Source organism: Hemitrygon akajei, chromosome 3 (genome assembly GCF_048418815.1).
Source record: "Hemitrygon akajei chromosome 3, sHemAka1.3, whole genome shotgun sequence".
In the NCBI taxonomy this organism is placed as follows: domain Eukaryota; kingdom Metazoa; phylum Chordata; class Chondrichthyes; order Myliobatiformes; family Dasyatidae; genus Hemitrygon; species Hemitrygon akajei.
The window spans coordinates 123684744-123701300 of NC_133126.1; the positions used below are offsets into that span (position 1 = coordinate 123684744).

Genomic DNA, 16557 nt, shown 5'->3' on the forward strand with positions numbered 1-16557 from the left:
AACTAGGAAATTAGGGGTGCATGTAACAAGGATAATACAATAATCATGGAATAATTTGATCCATATATATTGATTGGGCAAGCCATAGTGCTGATGATAAAAATGAGGATGAACTCAAAATGTTTTAGAAACATTGATCTGGGCCAGGATTAGTTGTGACCTGGAGGAAAACAGATTAATTAAGGCAGACCAGTATGGAGTTGCAAAGAGCATGTCATGTTTAACAAATTCTATGGAATTTTTTGATGAGGCAACAGATAAAGTTGATGAGGGTAATGCAGTCATTGTGATGAACCTGGACTTATTTTGATTGACATTAGTTATCCAGATTTGATTGTGCAGGCCACAGCTTCTACGTTTGCAGATTTCACAAAACTTGGTGACAATGTGAATTGTGAATTGAGTAATAATGATTTGTCAGTAAATAAATAGACTGGAGGAATGGGTAGTTGCGTGGCAGAATAAGTTCAATGTAGAGAAATATAAGATGGTACATTTTGATAGGAACAATAAAGAAAACAATATATAATAAAGGATACTACGATAAAAGGGGTGCACAGGTATAGAAATTAGGAGGATGAATGGACGTTGAGAAATTGATTAATCAGACATACAAAATTCTGAGTTTAATTAACAGAGGCAAAATGGATAAAAACAGTGAAGTCAGCTGAACCTTTATATTGACTGACCTCAACTGATTGATGTGAAAGCATTAAAGAGATGTCAGAAAAGATTTACAAGAATGGCTCTTTTTGCAAAGATCAAGAAAAGAAAGACGTGGGGAGACTTTATAAATGTATATAAAATCATGAAAAGTCTACATAAAGTGGATAGTGGGGGTCAGCTACAGATTGGGTGGCAGTGATTAGTCGTTGCTACAGTGGAGGGGCTCCAGTTGCTCACAATCAATATCAAAGACTTGGATGAGAAGATTAATTGCAATATTCTTAAAATTTGCTGATGACAGTGCAACTTGTGAGAAGGATACAGACATGCTTCAGGGTTACAGGTAAAATTCATGTGAAATTATGTGGAATATTGTGAGGTCATCTACCATGGTTGAACTAATAGAACAGAAGACAGGAGACTACAAATGCTGGGATCTGCAGCAACAAGCTGGAGGAACTCAGCAGGTCCAACAATATCTGTGAAAGGAAAGGAATTGTTGATGTTTCAGATCTGTTTTTATCAGGAGCAATTTTCATTAGTGAGAGACTGAAAGGTGTTGGCTTTCAGAGGGAACTCACGTACACCTGCACATAAATCTCCGACTGTTGACATGCAGACGCAGCAAACAGTATTTTTGCTTTTTATGCAAGAGTATTTGAGCATAAGAATATATAGTAGCTGTCTTGTTTCTGTTATATAGAGCCTTGATGATACTGCCTCTGGAATATTGAGCAAAGTCTGATTTCACTGAATATACTTGAAACAGAGGGATTGCAATGAAGGCTCAACAAACTGATTGCAGGGATAGTGGGTTTGCACTAGACTGCCTAGTTTCCACAGGAATGAGAGAATCCTAACTGAATTCATATCATATTTAAAGGAGTAGATACAAGAATGATATTCCCTCTTGCTGGGCTGTCGAAAGCTAAGGCTCACACTCTTAAACATGTCGGCCATTCAGGACAGAAATTAGAAAGATTTACTTCATCCAGAGGGTGGTGAATCTTTGGGATTCTCCACCTAAAGATTGATCAAGGTTTAGTAACTGAGAGATTTCACAATAAAAATGACAGATATGAATGAAGGAATAAGGATTTACTAAAGCATTGTCGAGATAACTTATCAATTATGATCTTATAGAATTTTATGTAATGGTGGTACAAGCATTGGGGGGCCAAATGCTCTATTCCTGCTTCTAGTTCAATCCTCCTCCTGCTGTCATCCTGCCATATTATCTCTACTGGTCTCCTCAAAGATACCACTTGGCCTGATGGGTATTTCCAGGATCTTCTGTTCAGATATTTAGCATCTACTTTTGCAGTATTTGTGATATTTTGAATTTGCATAGAACTCACCTCGATGAAAACTAGAAAACTGAAATCTAAAATAAAACATTAATTTGGAACTTTCTTGTGACTTCACAATGATGTAATAATACCCAGTAAGTATTTTCTTCCCCTTTTGTTGATGCCTTAAACGTTGTTGATAGAAGTATGCATTGTTAGTGCTGTATTACCTTTCTGATCACTATTGGAGGAATTTCCCACATGAATTGTTATTGGCATACAGTTAACCATGGAGTTTCTGATAACTGGTGAGATGATGTTGCTCCCTGTTTCTGCATTCATTTTCGCATTGATCAGTCCATTCTCTTCTGGAACAATAGAAAGAATCAGATTCAATGTATGAACATGGGAATTCACATTGAAGTATCTAAATCTAGCGTTGCCATAGACAACTCATGTGCTCTAGAGGTCCAGAGGGTCAGCTGGCGGAGGCTAAAATCATGCAGACTGGTTTAAGGCTGAGGTGCCAGGTAAAATAAATACCCCAGTGATGCAGGTTATCTGTTAGTTATTCAGCAAACAATCCTGTCCTGAACAAAACAGGTTGCCTAAACAGACAGACAGACTTTATTGATCCCGAGGGAAATTGGGTTTCATTACAGTCGCCCCAACCAAGAATAGTGTAGAAATATAGCAATATAAAACCACAAATAATTAAATAATAATAAATAAATTATGCCAAGTGGAAACAAGTCCAGGACCAGCCTATTGGCTCAGGGTGTCTGACACTCCGAGGGAGGAGTTGTAAAGTTTGATGGCCACAGGCAGGAATGACTTCCTATGATGCTCAGTGTTACATCTCAGTGGAATGAGTCTCTGGTTGAATGAACTATCTGTGCCTAACCAGTACATTGTGGAGTGGGTGGGAGACATTGTCCAAGATGGCATGCAACTTGGACAGCATCCTCTTTTCAGGCAACACCATCAGAGAGTTCAGTTCCACCCCAACAACATCACTGGCCTTACGAATGAGTTTGTTGATTCTGTTGGTGTCTGCTACCCTCAGCCTGCTGCCCCAGCACACAACAGCAAACATGATAGCACTGGCCACCACAGACTTGTAGAACATCCTCAGCATCATCCGGCAGATGTTAAAGGACCTCAGTCTCCTCAGGAAGTAGAGATGGCTCTGACCCTTCTTGTAGACAGCCTCAGTGTTCTTTGACCAGTTCAGTTTATTGTCAATTCGTATCCCCAGGTATTTGTAATCCCCCACCATGTCCACACTGACCCCTTGGATGGAAACAGGGGTCACCGGTGCCTTAGCCCTCCTCAGGTCCACCACCAGCTCCTTAGTTTTTTTCCACATTAAGCTGCAGATGATTCTGCTCACACCATGAGACAAAGTTTCCCACCGTAGCCCTGTACTCAGCCTCATCTCCCTTGCTGATGCATCCAACTATGGCCGAGTCATCAGAAAACTTCTGAAGATGGCAAGACTCTGTGCAGTAGTTGAAGTCCGAGGTGTAGATGGTGAAGAGAAAGGGAGACAGGACAGTCCCCTGTGGAGCCCCAGTGCTGCTGACCACTCTGTCTGACACCCAGTGTTGCAAGCGCACATACTGTGGTCTGCCAGTCAGGTAATCAATAATCCATGACACCAGGGCAGCATCCACCTGCATCACTGTCAGCTTCTCACCCAGCAGAGCAGGACGGATGGTGTTGAACGCACTGGAGAAGTCAAAAAACATGACCCTCACAGTGCTCGCCGGCTTGTCCAGGTGGGCGTAGACACGGTTCAGCAGGTAGACGATGGCATCCTCAACCCCTAGTCGGGGCTGGTAGGCAAACTGGAGAGGGTCTAAGCGTAGCCTAACTACAGGCCGGAGCTGCTCTAGAACAAGTTTCTCCAAGGTCTTCATGATGTTGGGGGTCTGTAGTTGTTGGAGCCACTGGGGCGCAACGTCTTCGGTACAGGGACGAGGCAGGACGTCTTCCACAGCACAGGAACCCTCTGGAGACTCAGGCTCAGGTTGAAGACATGGTGAAGTACTCCACATAGCTGGGGGGCACAGGCTTTGAGCACCCTGGGGCTGACACCATCCGGGCCTGCTGCCTTGCTTGGGTGGAGACGTTTCAGCTGTCTTCTGTCTTCTAAAAGACACAGTAGGGTGAATATTTGGCTTTTCTCACATGCTTAATGCACACAATGCAGTACAGTAGGAATTTCAGCAGCAGTCTTGAAACATATGCTACTACACTGGATGTTTACAAATCTAACCTGGGAATTATTTCTATCATAATTCTTGATGCATCTAGCAACAAGTAAAGAAGGATCACACCTATTCCAGACTTTAAAAGGACAATATCCTCCAATGAACACTCTGTTAAAGAAAGAGAAGGGGTGTCATATTCAGTCTCCCTTCAAATCTCCATTTTGTTCACATTTAGTACACTTACCTACCGCCATGGTTACAGGTTTTGCTGTTTCAGAAAATTACTTGAGAGGTTGGTTGACTTGACACCTTTGAACTCTGGAAGACATCAAAGGACTTAAATGTTTAACTGTCCTGTGAAGATTTAAGAAAAATTAATTTGAAACTCTGAAGAAAATGTTGGTAAGTTGATTACAAGATAAAAAATGAAGGATATCAAAAGCAAAAGAGAAGAAGTTGGGATGGTAGAATAATTACATCAAACAGTGTAAACATCAGTGTAAACTGTTCCATAAAGCAACATTTATACATTCATCTGTCATTTCCATCTCTGAGTGTATTAGGGTGCTCATGTGCACTATGTGCTGCCACATTGAGCCAAATGTTTAGATTTATGTAACCTGGGTTAGAGAACATACAGTTGGGAAGTAGGAGGATGGGACACCTAAATTCATCGAGATCATGACCTGATAGCCAAAAGGAGCATAAATCTTTTCCCACTGAAGGAAACCATTCAGCTACCAAGATTATATGGATTCCAGCTATGAACAGTCCAGCTTGTCCCAATCTCCCAGTGGTTTTACAATATATTTTCTCTCAGATACTTATACAGCTCTCTTCTGCACAATTGAATGTGCTTCTTCTATTACACATTAGGCATAGGAATAGAATTAAGCCATTCAGCCCATTGAGTCTTCTCTGTCATTCCATCATGGCTGATTTCTTATCCCTCTCAACCCCATTCTCTTTTCTACTTCCCATAACCTCTTATGCCCTTACTAATCAAAGACCTATTAACCTCTGCTTTAAATATAACTAATGACTTGGCCTCCAAACATTCCTAATGTAGGACTCCCAGAACTGGACTCAATACTCATTTGTGACTGAATAAATGTTTTATAAATGTTCACTGTAAAATCCTTGGTTTTGTTTCCATGTCTTCATTTATAAAGCACAAAATATTCTCATACTTCTTTAACTACTTTTTTTAACTGTTAACTTCCTTACACTTCTTTTAAGATTTCAAAGTAGATTATTAAAGAATGTATAAATCATACAACCTTGAGATTTGTTTGCTCGCAGTGTTACGAATGTGCTACAACTCTGAGGGGCCAAAGGGTACAAAGTCGCCCCCTCCTTTTTTGAGAATCGCAAGATCGCTATTAATTCGGGTCTGGGACCCAGGAAATGAGAGAGAATCCACAAGGTTTGGAGTGTGTCCTGGCCTCAGCGAAAACAAAACCCCTGATAACGGCTATTGTCTCTTGGAGACGGAATTGTGTATTGAGTACTGTACTATTCATTGAAGCCCCTCAGGGGACGACCAGAGTGGGCTGGTTGAGGGATTGCATCATCCCAACCTGATTGACATCTGAGACCCCATGAGTAAGGATAAAAGAGGGTCTGGGGAACAACCCCTTTAGACGCACCAGGAGAAACACTAGAAATCCTGTGACAGCGTTTAATAGCGACAGCCGGTGGGGGGCTCGTGTGCGTCCTTCCCTTGCATGGGATTGGCGGGCTCGCCACGGAAGAACGGCTTAGCTAAAGGAGAGGTCACAAGTGAACGGCCACACCAACGAGACTCCGACGGATCGAAATCATAAAAGGAATCGGCAAGTTTTTCTCCAAATCTCTCTCTCTCTCCAACCATTGCAAACCCAGCGGTCCCCAAAGGCTGTAGCCTGCATGAACTGAGTGACTTTTATATTTCCATCGGCCAATACATTATCCCCTAGACAATGATAGAGCTTATTTCCTATTATTATTATACCCGCATTTTTAGATTTAGTATTGACAACGTATATTATCTGTATGTTTGCATTGATATTATTTTTGTGTATTTTTACTAATAAATACTGTTAAAAATCGTATCATCAGGCTTCAACGGACCTCTCTATCTTTGCTGGTAAGTGACCCAGTTACGGGGTTTGTAACAGCAGTCAAAAACAAAGCAGGAAATCCAAAAGAACGCAATTTTAAAAAATAAAATAAAAACCAACACCCAATGTGCAGAAAAAGGGGGGAAAAGCACAAATCATGCAAATAATAGAAGCCAGCAACAACATTCCAAACCAAAATGAGTCTCTAGATCCGAACCCCGGAGCAGCCTCAGTATTAGTCCATCATATTAGTGGGCACAGAGCTTAACAGCTGCGGCAGTCTTCAAAGCCTCAGCGCCATAAGAGAGAGAGAAGGGAACATCACGGGAGTGAGTGAAATGGACTCTTGCCTCTGATCCTGACACCCTATCTTTCCAGTATATCATTTAAATTGTCCAAACAACATATTGTACCTTGCACAAGGACCCAGGCACTGCTGCAGTGAAAGGTTCCAGGCCTAAAACACAGCGCCACATCTTTTTTTGTGTGTATTTCTGGTACTGATGGAGCCTGTGATCTACAGTTTGATGGCATGTTTTTGGGCCGATTAAACGATCTGGTGCTTTGCTGTCTCCAAGAACATTCTGGGAGGCAAGCGACCTCAAGGCTAAGAAGCTTAGAAACAAGGCATAAGCCCATGATTGACTCCATTTCTTGCTGATTAAAGTGTTGAGGAAGATTAAAACATTGAGGTGAGAGCAGAAGGCAAGCAAGAGTTCAACTCCATCTATCAGCTTCTCACTAGCTGCTGCTGGAGAAAGGTGACTGGGTGTGAAGGTCTCGGTCTCTCCCTCCCCCTCTCCCACCCACCTCGCTCCTGAGATAAGGCCCCTGTATTTGAATGGTCTCTCTGCCCCTCAATACTGTCGGAGGAATGTATCTAAGTGCTGGGTCTGCGGTTTGTGGATTAGACTGTAGTTCCAGGTTGCTCCTTTTACTGTTGCTGTTTTGGGCTACTTTGAATCGGGGAGGCCTGTAGATAATGAACACCGGGCTGCACCAAATATGGACTCTTTCAATTTTGTCTTTTATATTCTGTGTTTTTGCTCGTTCTTTCTTATTGCCATTTGCATGATTTGTATTTTGCATGTAGAGGGTTAAAGTTTTTCTTCGAACGTGGCTGTCTACGGAGAGGACAAATTTCAGGGTTGTATACTGCATACATATCTAAATAATAAATGTACTTTGAATCGATCCTACCACTTCCAATGAACTATGCACATACACTCCAGATCACTGTTATTGTACTCCTTTTAGAGCTGTTGCCTCCTCCCTCCTTGTTGATCTTTTTCAGATCAACACTGTGGGTATTCTTCAATTCTTTATTTCAATATCTAAAATAACACATTTTTCAGCATTAATTTTCATCCACCACCTATACTCCCTTTTCAGCTATCTGTTACATCTCCTTGAGCATATTACTATGCTGCTTGCAGTTCATAATGCCTCCAAACTTTCTTTCCTCTCAAAATTTGGAAATTGTGCTCTGTATGACCAAGTCCATGTTATTGACATACTTCAAGAAAAACATTGGTCACAGCACTGACCCTGAAGAACATTGCTGTACAATTATAATCTACTTTTGTTTCCTGTTTGTTACTGAGCTAATTCTCTGTACATGAAACAGCCTTCAATCTTGCTGATAAGCCTTAGCTAAACCTTTTGCACATCTACATGTCACATCAACTGCATTTCCTTCAAATTAGACATGAATTGCTCACTTAATAGAACTATGTCAACCGTATATAATCAAATATAGACTTGTCATAGTAACTGCTAATTCTGACTTCAATTTTTTTTAAGAGAAAGGTGATCTTACCCCATGGTTAAGTTGCCTGGTCTCTAGTTATGGACTTCCATTACAGATTCTTGCACAAGGGTAAAATATTTGCAAACTTCCAATTCTGAGGCACCAACCCTAAAGCTATAGATATTTAGAAGATTATACCAAAGCCTCTACAATTTATACTCAGTAAGTAATCTTTCCAGACTGCTGGTGAATAACATGTTATAAATTTAATAGCTGTAATATGCCCTCTGCCTCCATGAGAATTTTTTTTTGGTTTCTCAACAATCTCACCTCTCCTTTTAAAAACCTTTTCCTGTTCCCATGCCACTAAAATATTTTATGCTCTCCAGCAGTATTTTCTCATGCTTTTTATCTGCTTTTGTATTTCCTTTATTACTTCCGGCCATAAACTTCCTGCACTCACCTTGGTTCTCACTTGTTGAATTATAATTTCTGCTCAGCTTTACTCACTATTCCTTTGATCATCTAGGGAGCCCTGGCTTTAATTTTTTGATCCTTCTTCATAATTGGAATGTATTTAGAGAGCACTAAGACACCTTAAAGATGTCCCACTATACAATTACAGATTCATCTTCTGAATTTTGATTCCAGTTACCTGGACCAGATCTATTTTTCTCCAATTTATTATTTTTATCGTGGGGATGTCTATATTCTTTTCTACAGCTTTTTTGAATTCATGACATTTCTTAATACAGAGTACAGAAATGCTGTTGAAATTGGTGAACATTAAATATACTGATTAGGGCAGTTCTTATGAAAACACAACAAAATTTCTCACCCTCTTTCCCTTCATGTTATTGTTTGTTCCAGACCACATTCAGACAGTTTAAGTTCCTATGTCACTGGTCTTATTCAAACCATTGCTATTTGTGACCTTGTTGTCTATGGCTGATCCCACTCTAAACTATCTTTGATCTTTCTCTATCTCCGTCTTGATGATGTGATCTAGTTCCCACCATCAAAAGTCTTAAACCTTTTGGAATGCTAAGGAATAACTTAAATTGTCCCAACTGAAGACTTCAATTGAGAGATGAGGAATTGCAGATACTGGAATCTGGAGGAAGAAACAATATTCTGGAGGAACTCAGTGAGTCTAGCAGCATCTGTGGGAGTAAAGGAACTGTCAATGTTTTGGCTCCAAATTCTGCATTAGGACTTTTGGTCCTGATGTCCTGATAGTTCTGATGCAGGTTTTTAAACCAGAAATATCGAAAATTGCTTTCCTCCTACAGATGCTGTTCAATGTAGAGTTCCTCTAGAATATTGTTAGCTGCTGAAGCTTTTAAATTGTGGCTTTCTATGTTCTCATTCATGTACTACCTAAACTTCTCAATACAGCAGAGTACTTGGCATGATATAAAATAAGAAACAATTTCAAAATATTGAAATATTTATTGGGATTTCCAGGTTACACTTCCCAACTTCACCATAAATACTGTGGTTTCTGATTTTAGCTTTAATCATTTGGTTCCTATGGTCTTTGGATGCATGTCTTTTCAGTCTCTTGTAGAGAAGAAGACTGATAGATTTCACTTAGACTGTCCTTCCACTGGCTCATCATCATAAAATATTAAACAAAGAGTCGTAAAGGGATACAACAGTGAAACAAACGGCCCACCAAATCCACACTGATCATCAACCACCTATTTTTACAATAATCTTATGAAAAACCATTTTGTTCTCTCCATATTCCCATCAAATCCGCCCCCCACCACCTCAAATGCTGTTACTTATCTGCACTCTCAGAGCAACTTACACTGACCAATTAACCTTCAAAAAATATAAGCATAACAATGGGCAGAGTATATCTGGTGAATGAAAATTTGGAATTAAATTAATGTATGAGTAAATATAAAAATAGCAAATCCTGTTTTCAGTTTCTCTAACGAATACCAACAGAATGAAATAAAAACAGAAAATGCTGGAAACACTTAGCAGATCAAGCTGTATCAAAGGGAAGAGAAACAGTAATTCAGATTATTATTGGTTGTAATGAACATAATACCAGTACCTCATCACTTCTCATAATTAGGATTAGATAATATTTTTATTATCTTTTTGCTAATTGAGCACAGAGGACAATACTCATTAGTGGCAGCACACACAAAATGCTGGTGGAACACAGCAGGCCAGGCAACATCTATAGGAAGAAGTACAGTCAACGCTTCGGACTGAGACCCTTCGTCAGGTCTAACGGAAAAAAGAGATAGTAAGAAACTTGAAAGTGGGAGGGGAATGTGAGTCCCGAAATGATAGGACAAGACAGGAGGGGGCTGGATGAAGCTAAGAGCTGGGAAGTTGATTGGCAAAAGGGATACAAGATTGAAAGTATCATAGAATGGAAGGCCTCGGAAGATAAAACGGGGGAGGGGAGCACCAGAGGAAGATGTGTGTGTTGCTTGAATTTCCAGCATCTGAAGATTTTCTTGTGTTTGCCTCATCAGTGGCAGTATAGCTTGTAACATTTATGAAACATTAAGCAATTAAGCAGTTTCTCAGTACTACATTTGGCAATTGCTATATTCTCAAGAGGCCATTCACCTTTTAGTTGTAATTGTTCTGTAATCTGTTTTTAATTTTCCATGATTTTTTTCAATGCTAGATATTTCAATGAAATATATTTGTAAAAAATACAAGGTAGAAAATAAGGCAGAAATTAATTGTTCAGAAGACATCAGGGAAACAAATTGATTCACAATAAAACTTCACTGTAAGTTAAAATATTTTAAAAAGTTCATTACAACCAATAATAATAACAGAATTTGAAAGAATGTTATTATTATGAAAGACTTTGATGGAGGAATTATGGAAACTATTTCATTTAATTTGGGGAACTCGTGTAATCAAGAAAAGCAACAAAGAGAAGTTAGAGGGACTTCTTTTCAAAATATTCTTGGAGAATGAAACGCCTTGTCAAGGAGCATGGTTAATAAAGTATATGTACTCTTGGAGAAAATGAATGATTTAGAAAAAATACTATTATACAAAAAAGCCACAAGTTATTTTTAAAAATACAGGCATAAGGAAAATTAAAACAAATTAATATTGTACTTACAGTGGTTACAGAAAGAAAACCCTTCGAATTTGCCTATGGTGTAGATAAATTATTTGATTTATGCAATGGAAAGTGTGAATTCAAGTTCCTGTCATGGTTCCACTCTCACAGTTCTTGCAAAGACTGTGACATACCCTAACACAGACTTCCTGCGTTTTTAAACTTTTAATTTATGCACTCAGAAATAGGTGCAGGTTTATACCGACAATATCCATATCCTGAAAATATCATAAAAGATTCAGGCACCAGTATCATATGTTTTATCCTATAATTAAAATGATAAATGTGAACTCACCAAAGGAGACTGAGTAATTGATAAAGAAAGTAAAATATGAAAGTAGATAGGGGAAAAAACTGTAAAAGCAGACTCTAAGATACTGTAAACAGGAAAAAACATTAGCTAAAGCTAATGTAGTTCAGATCAACACAGAGCAAGTTATAAATGGGAATAAGAAAGTAGCGGAGAGATTAAATGAATATTTTATATATTTCCTGACAGGAAAAAAGAGAAAATCTCTCATAAATAAACACAATTCTAATGATGAACACAAGTGATTCTGCAGATGCTGGAAATCCAGAACACCATACCCAAAATGCTGTAGGAACTCAGCAGGTGAGGAATAAATAGTTGATGCTTTGGGCCAAGACTATATCTGCCCTTACATCACCAACCAGAGACCTAAACAGTCCTTCCATGTGAGGTGACACTGTATCTGATGCTCCTCTACATTGGTGAGACTGGATATAGATTGGAGGACAGCTTCATCGAGCTCCTTCATTCTGTCCACTGCAAAAACTGGGATTACCTTGCTCCCATTTCATTTCCACTTCATATTCCCATTCTAACTGACTGTCCATGGCTTCCCTTGTCATGGTGAAGTTGGAGGAGTAACACCTCATATTGCGACTGGGTACCTCCAACTTTATGGCATAAACATTGATTTCTCTAACCTCTGATAATTTCTCCTCTTTCCCTTCTGCATTTTGGCTCCCCATTCATCCCTCTTCTTCTCACCTGTCCATCTGCTCAATCTAGTCGCTGTCAGCTGTGATAATGGGCTACACAGCACCTTGGGATAAGAATTTCAGTCAACCTTTTGGTTAAGTATGCATCTGATTACATAAGTAAATTAAAGTACTGCATGATAACACTGTCGATAACAACTTCCATCACTTCGTTAATTATTGGAAATACGCTGATTGGCTTGTAATAACACGACAATAAAAATTTTGCTTCCTGAATACTTATGTATTGTATACATTTTGGGCTGCCAGTCATGAAAATCAACATGATATTTTCCTATCACACACCACTTTTTTGGAATTTCCTATATCTGTTATTTCAATTCATAATTCAAGTCAATTAAAATGTTGGCCACAGTGAAAGCTGGCAAGTTTTCTATGTTGTCCAGGCATGCCCGGACATGCTTTGGGTTGACAGCATGACCCACAACAAGGGTGTCATTTTCTTTATTCTTCAGTGTTAAGCCTGAAAGCTGTGCTGCTACACAACGGCAATATCCACCCTTCAATACTAATTGGCTACGTAGTACACATGAAAGAAAACTACTGAAATTTGTAAGTCTTGTAGAAACACATACAGTACAGCAACTATAACTGAAACATGTGTGGTGATCTGAAAGTAGTAACTGCTACTAGGAATGCAGCTCGACTACACCAAATACCATCGTTTCATTTGCAAATCAGACAGCCATGTTAAAGAATCTTAATACATTAAAAAAAAGGATTGGGCACTCCAGAGTAGTAAAGTACAGTATATAAACCACTTGAAGACCCAACAAAGATATTTTTGCCTCCTCTTCCTATAAAGCTAGGGCTTATGTAAAAATTTGTGAAAGCGATGAACAAGGATGGTGAAAGATTTTGATAACTTCTCACTGTTACTGTTAGGTAGGAAGTACAGGAGCCTGAAGGCACACAATCATTGATTCAGGAGCAGCTTCTTCCCCTCTGCCATCCGATTCCTAAATGGACATTGAACCCGTGAACACTACCTCAATTTTTTTAATATTATTTCTGCTTTTTACATGATTTTAAAAATATTAAAATTATGTATAACCGCAATTGATTTACTTATTTATTATTTTTCTTCTTCTATATTATGTTTTGCATTGAACTGCTGCCAAGTTAACAAATTTCATTGCACATGCTGGTGATAATAAACCTGATTCTGACTTTTGAGACAGATCTTTCCCAGATTAAGGAAAACATCTGTCTCAATTGATGCTAAGATTAAGGAAGGCATTTTTGCTGGTCCAAAAATCAAACCGGTCATCAATGACAGGCAATTCGAAGAACTTCTAGTGGGCCCGCAGTAAATCGCATGGAAGGCATTCAAGGATGTTGCTGAAATTTTTCTGGGTGACTACAGAGCACCAAACTACATGCAGATCATTGACAACATACTTCAAGCATACAAATCCATTCATTTTCTGCATTCCCATTTAGACTTCTACCCTGCAAATCTTGGCACTATCAGTGACCAGAATGGTAAAAGATTTCACCAGGACATGGTGGTCATGGAGAAACGGTATCAGGGCAACTGGAATCCATCAGTGCTGGTTGGTTTATCATTGGCCACTTAAGCAAGAAGTCTCAGACAGAGTACAAATGAAAATCATCAACAAAACATTTTAGCTTAGAATATTGCAAAGCGTCAGCAGCAGCATTATGCAATTACACGCATTTTATTCACTGAAAGTTAATTTCTTACTTCTCCAAATTCCTACGTGATACGAAGTCTGAAATTATATTTGTATTCAGCTTCAAGCGGGTCTATCACACCCATAAAGCATTTCTGAGGAAGCAAATTTCGTTAAAAAAGCTGTCTCGTGTAATTCGCCACATTTCTGATATTTGAAAAAAAACACATACCTGGGCAATTTTTCACGTTATCAGGTAAATACTACTGGTGTTGTGGTTGCGCTTGAGTGGCTTGGCTCGCTTTACAGCTGACTGACTGGCGAAGGACGCGGACGGCGGGATGTGGGTGATTATTATCGGAAGAGTCGGCATGGAGGGGTTTTAATGATTTGTGTGCGGAAGTTATAAGGTTGATGTGCGGGAATTCCCGGCCCGCCGAAAGGCGAGTGGAAACTCCGAGCCGTGACGTGGGTACAGTACCGACGGCGGGTTCGGGGCAGGAAGGTGCAGGATGCGAAGGGCGCTGGGGGGTGCAAACAGCCGGCATTCGCCTCTGTTCCCCGCTCTCGCCCGAGGTCACACACCGAACTACACTTGGCCGTGGGTTTCGTGCACCCACCAAGCAGACTGCGCTCCGCGCTCTGGTAAGGAGGGCCACGTCGTCAGTGTTGGAAGCGGAGGGGTTCGGGGTGCCATTAAACGTGGACCTCCTCCTGAGGGGAAGACAGCGAGGCTGCAGGGTGTAATCTTTCACCCTGGCTGAGGGGTAGGGGAGTCACGTGCCCCAGCAATGCCAAGGGACGACGTTCACCTTCGGCCATCGGCCTGTGTTGGGCGGCCGGTGTCTTCGTGGATAGCGAGGGCGAGAAGCCCGAACTGCCGCCGATTTCCAGTTCGTTTTATAGGAGACGTGAAACGGCAGAAAATTCTGGCCTCCCTCATTAGTGTAAGTTTCTAGGTGACCTACAGTGACGGTGCCATCTGAGTAAGAACGATTCAGCCTAATTTTACCTTCCAGCATTGCGCTTGTAGATCTTGGTGCTTCAGTCGCACATCCAAGTAGTCATTATATATAATGTGGGGTTTGCCTTTACCACTCTTTCAGAAAGTGAATTCCAGACCACTGCTGCTGGTGAAAATATTCTATTTCAACTCCCTTCTAATCCAACCAATTCCATACTATGGTTTTGATTCTCCTATGAATGGATCTACAGTGGGGGGAAAAAAAACAGGTTCTTTACCCAACCGTGTCCATACTGACTATGAAGTATGCATTTATACAAATCCCATTTTTTAGTTGTCAGTCTATAGCTGACAGTGCCTTGGTTGTTAAAGTACATTTCCAGATGGTTCAGGGTGAATCATAGGAATCTACAGCATATTACAGGCCCTTTGGCCCACAATATCATGCTGACTCTAGAAACTGCTCAGAATTACCCTACCGCATAGCCCTCTGATTTGCTGGTGGAATGCAGCAGGCCAGGCAGCATCTATAGGGAGAAACACTGATGACATTTTGGGTCGAAAAGTCTCTTAAAAGACCCTATTGTATCCACCTCTACCACTGTTGCTGGCAGCGCATTCCACACGCCTATTACTCTCTGTAAATAAAAAACAACTTGCCTCTGACATCCCCCTTGTACCTACTTCCAAGCACCTTAAAACTGTGTTAGCCATTTCAGCCCTGGGAAAAAGCCCCTGGCTATTCACATGATAAATGCCCCTCATCATCTTGTACACCTCTATTAGCTCACCTCTCATCCTCCATTGCTCCAAGGAGAAAAGGCCAAGTTCACTCAACCTATTCTCATGAGACATGCTCTTCAATCCAGGCAACATCCTTGTAAGTCTCCTCAGCACTGTCTCTACAGAATCCACATCCTTCCTGTAGTGAGGTGACCAGAAATGAGCACAATACTCAAGTGGGGTCTAACTAAGGTCTTATATAGCTTTAACATTACCTCAGGGCTCTTAAACTCAGTCCCACAGTTGATGAAGGGCATCACACCATATGTCTCCTTAACATCACTGTCAATCTGTGCAGCACCTTTGAATGTCCTATGGACACGGACCCCAAGAGCCCTCTGATTCTCCACACTGCCAAGTGTCTTACCATTAATATTCTGTCTTCAAATTTGACCTACCGACATGAACCACCTCACTCTTATATGCATTGAACTCCATCTGCCACTTCTCAGCCCAGTTCTGTATCCTATCGATGTTCTGCTGTAACCTCTGACAACCCTCCAGACTATCCATAACACCCCCAAACTTTGTGTCATCAGCAAACTTACTAACCCACCCTTCTTCCTCATCCAGTTCATTTATAAAAATCACAAAGAGAAGGGGTCCCAGAACAGATCCCTGCGGAACATCTCTGGTCACCGTCCTCCATGCAGAATATGAACCATAACTAAATTCTTATCTCAGTTCCCCATCTAAACCTTTATTTCTTAAACCTATGCCCTCAGATCTTTGACAGCTCTGCCATGATGAAAAGTTTCTGCCCTATCTGTGTCTCTCATAATTTTGTATATTTATATCAGGGGGTCTCTCAGCTTCCTCTGTTCCAAGAAAAGCAAATGCTATTCATCGCGTCTCTCCTCATAACTGAAGCACTCCATCCTATATCACATTGTGGCGAATCTCTCCTACACCCTGGAGATTCCTTCCTGTGGTATGATAACTAAAAATGCACATATTATTCTGGATGTAGCAAGTGAAGTCAAGTTTTTTGTCATTTAACGATATACCT

General features: G+C 40.4%; 1 protein-coding gene across 2 annotated transcripts in view; it reads right to left on the minus strand.

Moving 5' to 3' along the window:
- LOC140725365 (NACHT, LRR and PYD domains-containing protein 3-like) overlaps positions 1 to 14190 on the minus strand; it is a 51751-nt gene extending 37561 nt beyond the window's left edge. The window contains exons 1-3 of one of the 2 annotated variants that reach the window (XM_073040763.1): positions 14034 to 14190; positions 4416 to 4489; positions 2186 to 2323 (exon numbers count right to left, since the gene is read on the minus strand). In XM_073040763.1, the coding sequence (XP_072896864.1) occupies positions 2186 to 2323; positions 4416 to 4425 (148 nt within the window). In that variant the 5' untranslated portion in view covers positions 4426 to 4489; positions 14034 to 14190. Of the gene's footprint in view, positions 1 to 2185; positions 2324 to 4415; positions 4526 to 14033 lie in introns of both variants that reach the window. The other variant, XM_073040764.1, reaches the window with a different exon arrangement.
- Positions 14191 to 16557: the final 2367 nt, after the last annotated feature.